The sequence below is a fragment of the Ipomoea nil genome, unplaced genomic scaffold (genome assembly GCF_001879475.1).
Source record: "Ipomoea nil cultivar Tokyo-kokei standard unplaced genomic scaffold, Asagao_1.1 scaffold1262, whole genome shotgun sequence".
Lineage (NCBI taxonomy): Eukaryota > Viridiplantae > Streptophyta > Magnoliopsida > Solanales > Convolvulaceae > Ipomoea > Ipomoea nil.
The window spans coordinates 138,807-150,318 of NW_017617690.1; the positions used below are offsets into that span (position 1 = coordinate 138,807).

The following is an 11,512-nucleotide window of genomic DNA, read 5'->3' on the forward strand; positions in this document are numbered from 1 at the left end:
TCTTCTAAACACTAAGAAAATATGAAAGAGGGAGAAATAAACAGGAAAATTGAGATTATTAAAATTCCGAGAAAAGTTTTACAAAAGATTGGAATTAGTACTTCAGTTTACAGTGATCTTGCCAACCATGCCAGCTCCCTGGTGAGGTGAACAGTAGTAAGAGTAAGTTCCCTTCTCTGTCAAAGTGACAGAGTAAGTCTCTCCAGGTGCATTCAGCAGGTCCTCCTCATTCATGGAGATCTTGGCAGCATCAACTCCAGACGGAATCTCATCTTCATCGAAAATCACGTTGTGAGGGAAGCCCGCATTGTTCTTGAACACAATGGTCTCTCCAGAAGCCACAGAGAGTTCGCTGGGGACGAAGGCAAGCCCACCGTCATCAGAGCCAAGCTTAACCTCAGCAGCCAGGGCGTTGGTCGCCAGCAATGCACTAGCGGCGGTGGCAATCACGGCAGCACCAAAATTCTTGAGGGAGGCCTTGATTGCAAGCTTTGGGGTGGGAGCTGCAGCCAACTTGACAGCAGTCCTGGAAGAGGATGATGCGCCCGCTGCCTTGAGGCCAGTGAAGGAGGGAATGGCAACAGCAGCAGAGGTAACACTCGCCATTTCTGATTCTTCTTGATATTAACTGTGTATGCACCTCTTAGCTTATTATGTGACTGGAATGGAAACCAAGTAGGAAAGGAGAGGGTGAGAGGGGTTTTAATATGATGGGAGGGGAAGGTTGATTACTCACCAGAGAATATGTGTGGTCTGATTGCATTGAGGGCTTTGTTATCTCTAGAGAATGAATCCTATTGGTAAGGGAGATGGGATGCTATCCTCTGACGTGGCAATGGATGTTTGTGATATGAGGTGGTGGAAATCTGGCTTCTTAGCAGGCAATCTTGAAATGGATATTTCCATTTTTATTATTGCGTGGATCTCTGGTGCCCACAGAAAATTTGCTGAAAGAAATCCTTTTGAAATTCCACTTGGGATTGGGTTTATCACTCTGAAGACTGAAGCTAGGTAGATTATCCTTTTTGAACCTAAATACCAATTCTAGTAAAACATGGACATCTTATTTCTCCTCAATCCTGTCTCATTTCTGTCTGATTCGATTAATGAGACTTGACTGAAGTTATTTACAATTTAATCTTTTGTAACATTTAATCTAGTATCAGTATATAAAATTTATATATAAATAAAAGTACTATTAAAAACATAACTTATAAGAAAATGTTAACAAAATCAAAGAAAGATCCATGAATAGTAAACATGATATATAAAATATAACGGAGAGAATACTAAACAACACGGAATGGTTTAGTAGACCACCCAAAAGTATATGCAAATAGAAGTGTACAGTCCACAAAAACATATTACTATTGTGTTTGTGACAAACTAAAATGTAGTTGATGATTTGTAGACTAACCTGGCATGTTCTGACTAGTCTCTTTGAAATAATATATAGAGTGAAGTGTGGGAAAGATTATGTACATTATTGTCTTCCCCAATGTGCTGGAAGGCTTTTGCAGGCACATACATTTCTGTAGAAGCTCCTTTTTTATGGCTTTGTTTTGTGCATTGTACTCGCGTAGTCACGTTGTACTACTACTTCCCCTCCTGTACTATTTGTACTACTACTAGCATCCACCACACCATCACAACAACTCAACAAGTACTACTACTAGCATCCACTAGTTTCATTTCGTAACATTTATAAACCTGTTTGCATATTGTTTGGGCACAAAGGAATTCATATTGCCATGTTTGCTGTGGCTCAGTAATGATGCATCCACCATCTACCAAGAATGGAAAAATACAATGGTTCAGTATTTGGCCATGTCTGCTAAGATATCAAGGTCTGAACTTCGGCGGGGCGACAGTGTGGCAATTATGCCCAAAGTGGACAAATCTCTTGTGCGCACTGGCATTTGGCCATGTCTGCTAAGCCATTGAGTTACCGTGATATACATCATCTCAAATGCTCTCTCGGACTAGGGTGTGGGGCCCTTGGGTTGGGATTCAACTTTTTGGGAGAAGAAAGAAAAATACTCAATACTAAACTAAACCAAAGTGACTTAGCAACTCATTAAGTAGGAGGTAGGTTGGATGATCGATGTCTGGTGCCTATAAAGATTCACTATGGGCTTAACTCTCACATTGCAATTGGCTCGATCTGTGTCTTTACCTACACAATCTACCATTGAAGAGCCAATTGAGTTGTTCGTGCATAAGGGCAGGACATGTTTCTTCAAATGCCATTTCAACTCGGTTGGTATAACGGTCGAGTATTCATCGCATTCACCATTCAAAGAAAGAAATGTAAGTTTACTTACATTATATATCCAAGAAGCACTGTGCCTGGTCTGTGAACAGCATGAATCAAATGCAGTAACAAGCCTACAAACAGAGCCACAAATAATCAAAAGTCTTCACAAAATATATGTTCAAAAGTTGTTGATTGGATAGAGAAGCAAATCTTGGAGCATCCGTCATTGACATGGCTTAAGTAAAAAAATAAATCAAGGAAAACTTGCTTCACTTAACTCTTTATACTTGGGGGTCTATTTTATTTAAACTCCTTTTATGCCATTGTGCACTGTACTCACATGTACTACTTTCTTTGTACTGTTGTACTACTTCAAAACTGCTCAACAAGTTTTTAATCTCTTCAAATTATCACACTAGAGACCACTTGGACAATGAAAGAATATCCTTTAGCACCCAATTATCAAGTCCAAAATTTCTTTGTTTTTTTAGTTTTATAGCCCAAGTTTCCTGACTTGCAGCCATCCATGTGTTCAGATTTAATCGGAAAGACTATTTTAAAAAAATGTGATAATATTTTCGTAAATAATTAAACATTGAATTGCAAGTAAATTGTGTTAAAAGTGTAAGTAACAGTTTCATATAATGCACCTAAGTACAAGTAAAATGTATTAAAAGTGTAAGTAAAATATATTAAAAGTGCAAGTAAAATGTATTAAAAGTGCAAAAAAATTTACACGGAGCATCAATATTAAGTGCACCTAACATTATCATTAGTTGCATCAAATGTTATCATTAAGTGTACCAATGTGAAAGACGTTATCATTAAGTGCACCAAGATTAAAAAAGTAAATTACTTACACTATTAAGTGAAAATGGTCATACTTTAAGTGATTTTACAAGCACATTTGTAGCAATTACTTACACTTTTAACACATGCTACTTGCACCAAAGTTCGAGTTATTTACGAAAATATTATCGTATTTTTTTAAATTGCATCTGGTCCATTAAATCTGGACAAGTGGATAGTTGTGAATGGTTATCAGTTTTTTCCTGAGCCTTCATTCTGACCTAAGTGCATCTCACAAACAACTCAATTAGCTCAAAAAAAATATTAATATTCTTTAAACTAAATTTTAGATGAATTTAATAGATTATTAGTTCAGATATATTTTTAGTTATGTTATATATATATATATTTGGTTCGAATATCAAATGTAAAAATCTTACATATATTGCTCTTAAAAGTAAAAATTATATTTATTCTATTTAAATCAAATATATTTTAAATACAAAGTCTAAAAATCACTCAAAATTAAACTTGTGTTAATTTTATAACATTAATTTAAAAAAAAATAAATAAATAAGTATTAGTAAACAAGTTTTCTAACCCAAAGAAACAGAGAATGGAAAACAAAGATGAAAACTGAAAAATTAAAAAAAAGAAAACAGTTTCTTTCAGTAAATGGCCTTTAAGTATTCCTAATAATCCCATCAAAGAATATAAAATCATCTACCTATTCCAGGCTCCAGCTATGTCATGCCACTGAGAATTCAATAGGAAAAATAGTATGGCAGAGTACATTAACAGTGTAATTTCATTAATAGTAGCCTACTAGCCTGTGTTCAATTTCACCAAATTTGTCAAAGAAGCATTATACATCAGCAATAAAGACAAGCAAACACAAGACCAGCCCAATGGATAACAAGCTAAGTACATACAAAACTTCAGCAAAGGCAAGGAATAGAAGCAGGGCTTAGAAGCTCCAAGCCACCAATATTGCACAGTTGCACAATTGATAATGGACCAGATCTGACCATTGATCTCTAACTTTTAATGGACCAGATCTGTCCACACGGACCATGAGAAGGTGTGGACTCACTTGCACAGTGGCCTATATATATATATACCACACACACACAGAAGCAGGGTTTTCGAGCACTAAGCATGCAAAAATATAGCTAGAACTACATTATGCTTGTTGAGGTCATAGTTGATTGTATAAGAACTGCACAATTAACTTCAAGAGGTTCAATTAAGACAACCAGGTGAACCAATGGCATGAATTCACAAGCACAATAGCATTTCTTCTAGGAATAAGTCCTGTTTGAGACTGTCTCACGTGCAATACTTTTTAATTAAAATGTAATACCTTTCTATGGACTCATAAAAAGTATTACATTTTAACTAAAAAGTATAATACGTCTCACGTGAGACGGTCTTGCGGAAGACCTACTCTTCTTCTGGACACTATGTTAGTTCTGCTGCTTTTCTGCATTTCCAAATGCAATAACAAATGAAATGGAAACCCCAAATCAATCCCAAAAACTCCATACAGCACTTTGGTTCTCACCACTTCTTAGTCTCTTTGCCTCAGCACCAACCAAATCACATCATGAAATAAATTTACTAAAGATCAATAAGCCACATGCATATAAGGCTATGTTTGGCAGATCTAACCGAAAAGGTAGCTGAAAGCTGAAAAGCTATAAGTTAGAAGCTGAAAATTGAAATGCCAAGTAGAGATCAGAGGAGTATCTAGCAATACAAATACGGTATGAATCGCAGGTCCTTTACATATCAATCACTAGTAATACTTATTGAGCAGACTTATTAACTTAGGATACAAGTGTACAGAGTATTTACAAGAGCAATAAGGCAGGCATCTATGGTGATAGGAGACAATGGAATATACAGAACTGCAAACTTTTTTTGTTTTCTGGTTCCTTAAACTTCACCTTAAAAATGCTGTGGTATATCATCTTCATTGTCATCATCCAAGTCAAAATACTTAAACCCAAGGCTGTTATCTGGATTTGGATTAAAGCTTGAATTCACATAGCATTTCATATCATGAAACAGGTTCAAATTATCCACCAGTTTGTGATATATATTGCATCCACAACACTATCAACATAAACAAAAGAGACAAAATCAGAAATTATATAAAAAAAAATAAAGGCAAAATCTCCTATAAGACTGTCTCATGGATCCTATCCATGAAACATGCCAGTTTTTCAAAGTATTACACTTTTCTTCACAATTATTATAATTTTTTTGGTAACTCTTAAACTCCTAATATTACATGCCAATGACCTTGTGGTCTAATGGCACGAAGTGACACACCCAAATGGGAGGTCATGAGTTCGAACCTCAGTGTAGGCGGTATTGACTATTTGTGCTTCAGTAGGTTGAGAAAGTAGCTATGAACAGATACTACATTATAATAGAGTCAGTAATACTATTAAAAAAAATCCTAATATTATATTTTCATAAAAAAAAACCACATTTTCCCACATAAGTATTACACTTTCTCAGTTCTCTCATAAGATTCTTCCTATCATAATTAACAATCAATCAATTTATCCAAATATGTATTCTGTCCAACCCCTAAATGTTGCATTTTGATTTTAAAATATTATATTTTTGCTCAAAACTATTGCATTTTTAATTGTAAATAAGTAACACTTGATTCCTATTAGTATGAATGCACATTTGCAGAGACAGAGAGAAGTTATGGTGTCCAAGTAGTACCTGAACAAAGACTGTGCCGTCTGTATAAGCATGAGGATTGATGGCGCGAGTTGTGCGTTGTCCGCAGACTTTACAAGTGAAGGCAACTAGCATACGACGTCGTGGCGATTTCGTGAAGAGGGACCAAGGGAAGGTAGATACCTGCTCCATTCCGGTTTCCGGGTTCGAACCCGCCGGAACCGATGGCCCTTCCATCCCCGACCCGGTAGTCCATCCTCGAACGTTCGCCGCGCTCAGAACCAATCCCATCGCCGCATCCTGCCAAAAATTCCCCAAATTACACCTCAACAAAAACGCCCTAAATACAGAATTTACCATAAATAATTGAACATGGAAGATTACCTGGGAAAGGATCGGTACCAGGCTCGAGTCATTGGAATTGGATCGGAGATCGGGCTCGTTCCCGTTACCTGAAAATCAAAAAATCACGAATTACAAACGGGAGCTAACTAAATCGAAAGATAGAAAGGAATAGGAGCAGAAGAAGAAGAAGGCGGGTACCTCTGGGAGAGGCGGAGAAGCGGAGGATGCGTTTGGAGGAAAGGCGATTGGATTTGAGAGGGGAAAAGATTGGGAGAGAAGGAGATAGTATGGCGGTTGTTGTTGAGGATGCCAGAGCTTCCATGGTGCTCAATAATGGAGTTGAGTCCTTTGGTGGAAAAGCGGAGTAACAGACGGAACTGGGAACAAGACGAAGAAGAACACGAAGAATATATTGACCGTTCTTATACATATATATGTGGCTCTCGGATTTTTCCAGAAACCAACAGCCAGACCAAAAATCTGTTATATAACTTTATACAATCTTATTAGATAATTTTTTTATTTATTTTTTTATAACTTAGCTAATTCTAATTTTGTGACTAATTCTAAACCCACAAAATTTCACATTTCACCTCTAAAACTATTACGTAGTAGTCACACAATCAGCCCACCGATCAGATCTTAGTCTTCATGTGTGCACAAGAGATGCAATCCAAACAATCATCGTTCTTCGACCTTTTTTCTATACATGTTTTTAGTGGGATCCGAACCTCCACAATGATGCCTACCTTTAAGTCAAACAACAAATCAACTACGCTAAGCTTCGGGGTCTATTTTAAATAACTTTGATTTACGGAAAAGCTAGAAGTCACTATCCAAAGATATACTTAAATAAAATTTATCTTATGATTCTAGTTGGTAAAAAAAAAAAAAAAAAAAATACAATGAACTAAACTAACTTAGAATGTATATAGTTGAGTGACTCAAACTACAAATGCCAATAAACAATTCTCACGAAAAATCAAACTTGGAACATTAATATTAAAATTGTAATCTTACATACGAGCAAGGTCAAATTACAAGTGGCGTCTAATTGAATTAACAAATTATATCATGGACTAAAATTTACCTTGCATTGTAGAGCTCGGTCTAAAAATAATTATCAAATTCTGTAATCGTATTTAACACATTTTATATCTGCAATTAATAATATTTGTACATATAAATAAATTAAAAGCACATGATAATTACATGCAATTTTACTAAACTCAAGGTGAGTCGAGTCTAAATTGAATAATAATCAAGTTAGACTCAAATATGAGTAGTTATGCTATGCATCCGTATGCATACAAATGCAAAAATGACGTCGTTTTATTAAAAACGCACGTCTCCCCTTAAAAAAATCAGGTTCGATTCCCAGCAACAACATTATGTATAACGCTTCCACTGAGGCTCGAACTCATAATAATCTTCCATATGGAAGTCGAACCCGAGTACCATTAGACCACATAGTCCTGGAATTTTAGTTCATTGATTCTGGAATTATAGGTCATCGATTCTGGAATTGTAGTTCATCGATTATGAAATTGTAGTTCGTAGATTCTGGAATTTTAGTTCATAGATTATGGAATTTTAGTTCATTGATTCTGGAATTATAGTTCATCAATTCTGGAATTGTAGTTCATCGATTATGAAATTGTAGTTCGTAGATTCTGGAATTTTAGTTCATTCATTCTGAAATTTTTAGTTCATAGATTAGATTTTGAAATTTTAGTTCATAGATTCTGGAATTATAGTTCATTGATTCTGGAATTTTAGTTCATATGTCGTTGCTGGGAATCAAACTTGATTTTTTTTTAAAGGGGAAACGTGTGTTTTTAATAAAACGACGTCGTTTTTGCATCCGTATGCACCATGCATGATGCATACCGATGCTCAGCATAATTTGCCCTCAAATATTATAGGATTAACCAGCCCATTTAAATTCATCACATATTGTGATATGGGTTTTATGTTCCAATTTTGAAATTGGGTAGTTGGGCCTTTTGTGAACCCCACTAAAATATTTATTAAAACATCGAAATGGTAATATAGGCCTGAAAGAAACCCGTTTGAAGATCCATAATAAGGTTTAAATCGGCCCAATAGAAACATTCGAAATGGGTCCATTAATTTTCCATATCCGTTAAGGTACCATGATTCAACCTCAAAAGTACAATTCAGCTTTTTAGTATGACAAATTGACTTCCTCAAAAAAAAAAAAAAAAAAAAAAGTATGACAAATTGACAATCACATCCAATCATCCTATGACCCATGTGGACTGCATCCCATTCGTTGGATAAAATTTACTGTGCATCTGATTGGTCGGATAAAAGCAAAACATGCGTTTTTCTATGTTAATTCCCACGAGAATAAATTCTTACTTGATTTTTGCACAATATTTTAAGAAGCCATGTAAGAAAGATAGATGGAGGAATTTTTATTTTTTTTTAAAATTAAGGTAATGTGCTCGGTTGGGCGCTATTGTTGTGCCTCACGCAAGAAATTGGCAAATTGCGTGCCTTTTTCAACAATGGTGGGGCCCACTTCAGAGACAAAAAATCAATTATTGTAAGAAGCTCTCACATCTTCTATCTCCTCATTCTCTATCTTCCATTTCATCCAAAATCTCATCAAAAACTGAGAAAACACCACTATTGTAATTACTATAAGCTATGGTGTAAATAATTATTAGTGTTTCAAAAAAAAAAAAAAAATACTCATAAGATATAGATAAAATGGTGTTGTTCCCTTTTGTTGAGCATATAATATATAAATATAAAGGTGCAATTCAATTATCAATTTAGACTTTTAATTGAGATGTAACTATATTTCAATTGGGTATCAAAACCAACTTCATTTCAAAGTCAGTAACGGGCTCGCAACACGTGAGGGGTCTATTGAGAATGTAATATATAATCATAAATGTAAAATCCAACTATCAACCTTTAGATTTTTAGTTGAGATAAAATAGATGCTTCAATTTCTTCCATTTTAACTAGAGATCTCATATTTTAAAATTGTGAAATACAATTACTTTAAAATTCATGAGAATGTAAATTGCTACCCTTGATGTTATACTTGGCATGAGTAGTATTGATCTTGCTATATGTGCTTCTAATTTACCATAACTAATAAAACAAGTGATCTAACAAAAATTACTTATTTTTTCTATTATTTATATTTGACTTAATTTTTTTCGTAATATTTAAATTAACATTCATATATAAAAGAGTTAATTTCACCAGAGGTCCTTTGTTTTTTGTGGTAATTTTAAATTTAATCCAGATTATCGTTTTTGCCATTTAATATCACATATACTATTACTTTTTGGACACTTTTAGTCCTTCTCATGACTTTTCTTATTTTTAGTAAGGGCATATTTTTCTTTTATTATTTTTTCGGTTTCAACCGGTTTAATTGATTTAGGACGTTAGGTAACCTCTGATTTTTAGTAACCATAATTTTCAACCAGTTTTAGTAAAATCCTAAATCAATTAAACTGATTGAAACTGGAAAAAATAACAGAAGAAAAATACGAAGAGACAAAAACGTCCTTACTAAAAATAGAAAAAATCATGAGAAGGACTAAAAGTGTCCAAAAAATAATAGTCTAGAATGTTAAATGGCAAAAACAATAATTTGGGCTAAATTTAAAATTGCCACTAAAGAAAATGGACATCTGGTGAAATTAACTCTATATAAAACTTATATATTTAAAAATCACTATTAAACACACACACACAAATAAATTTAAAAATTATAAGAAAATAAGCCAGAAATAAAAGATTAGTTTAATCAATAAATATTAAATATTATAGGCAAAATGAAACAATGCAGCGCGAGCAATATTTTAAATACATAAACTTATTGTTATATGGGTTATTATAAAATTTTATGAAAAAAAATACTTTCACAAATTCATATGTGATATAACTTATCAAAAAATTTAGTATATTGTTTTCATATGTATTAAGACGAAATAAGTTAACTAACGGTAGTCCTTAAACTATCAAATTTTAATTATTCATGGTCTTTTTAAGAGGACTATGATTGATTAAATTTTGAAAGTTGAAAAATCATGAGTGATAAATTTAAATTAAGATGGTAATAATTTAAAAATAAAAAAATTATGAATAATTAATTTAAAAATTTAGGACTAAATTTGATATTATTAACTCTATTACGTAAATATTGGATAAAGTATTATAAGAGGTAAAGCCGCTTACTAATTAAATTCATTTAAAAGTTAAGGTTAGGGTTAGAAAGTGGCTATGGTCTAAAAGGTAGGGTTTGAATTCTCTATCCTCTCATGACATCATTAACTTATATTTATTTAAGTATTAATAATGCCCACTTAGTGGATTATTGAGCAAGCATTGCTTTTCTTGATGGGTGGTGGGGAGGGAAACAAATAGATAATTAACTACCTTTTTTCAGGGCCGGATTTTAGGCTGTGCAAGCTGGGCTACCGCACAGGGCCCCCAATTTTAGAGGGGCCCCAAATTTTAGAGGCCAAATATTTAATATTTACCTAGCTAGTTTATAAATAAAAATTAAAAATTTTCAATTAAACTTAAAAGGTTCTATGAAGAGATGGTAGCAATGTGTATTTATTATATTTTAACTTGGAGGTCAAAGGTTCAAAACTCGCATATGTTAGTTTTAAAAATTATGATTTCGGAGGGCCTTAGCTATTTACCATAACAGGGCCACAAAAACTTAAAATCCGGCCCTGCCTTTTTTAACCCACCATCATTAGGTCATCTCTGATTCTTTCCTAACTCCTAACCATGTTAAAATTGTATACCAAGACTATACTTACGTAACCATAAGAATTATTTAACCCAGTGCCTAGTTCAATAAATATTAGTAGGTTGGAACTTCACTGAAAATTTGATGAGTCATTAATGGTCTTTGACCAATTAGTAATGGTAAAAATCTCTTGTAAGTACTAAGTAGAAGTATATAAGCGGCAAGAAAATCTAAAATCATTTAGGGTGTGTTTGGAAACCTGGAAAATGAGTTCTGGAAATCATTTTCCAAGTTTTCAGTGTTTGGATGTGCCTGGAAAATCAAGTCAACGGAAATCATTTTCCGTTGACTTTGGAAAATAGGCTTGTTTTGGAGGAAAATGACTTCCCTTTTTTTGGGGGGAAGTCATTTTCCAACTTTTACACCAACATCACACCACCACCAACATCATCAACACCATACCACTACCACCATCACCACCACTACTGCCGCCGCCACCACCACTATACCACCGCAACCACCGCCACCACACCACCACCACTACCACCACCAACACCATACCACCGCAACCACTACCACCACCAACACCATACCACCGCAACCACTACCACCACCAACACCATACCACCGCTGTCGCCACCACCACCATACCACCGCTGCCG

General features: G+C 34.4%; 2 protein-coding genes and 1 long non-coding RNA gene across 3 annotated transcripts; all 3 read right to left on the minus strand.

The window, feature by feature from the left end:
• Positions 1–33: 33 nt before the first annotated feature.
• LOC109184511 (plastocyanin) lies at positions 34–1,010 on the minus strand. The gene has a single exon (XM_019334520.1). It carries the CDS (start codon positions 604–606, stop codon positions 103–105), a length of 504 nt encoding a protein of 167 aa, XP_019190065.1. The 5' UTR covers positions 607–1,010; the 3' UTR covers positions 34–102.
• Positions 1,011–1,242: 232 nt separating this feature from the next.
• LOC109184512 lies at positions 1,243–2,770 on the minus strand. Its single transcript, XR_002054803.1, has 2 exons — positions 1,856–2,770; positions 1,243–1,787 (listed from the first exon to the last, which is right to left on the minus strand). It is a non-coding gene; the product is annotated as an uncharacterized LOC109184512 (long non-coding RNA).
• Positions 2,771–4,776: 2,006 nt separating this feature from the next.
• Positions 4,777–6,535, minus strand: LOC109184510. Its single transcript, XM_019334519.1, has 4 exons — positions 6,293–6,535; positions 6,134–6,201; positions 5,792–6,049; positions 4,777–5,164 (listed from the first exon to the last, which is right to left on the minus strand). The coding sequence occupies exons 1-4, from the start codon at positions 6,522–6,524 to the stop codon at positions 4,997–4,999; spliced, it is 726 nt and encodes a 241-aa protein (XP_019190064.1). The 5' UTR covers positions 6,525–6,535; the 3' UTR covers positions 4,777–4,996.
• Positions 6,536–11,512: the final 4,977 nt, after the last annotated feature.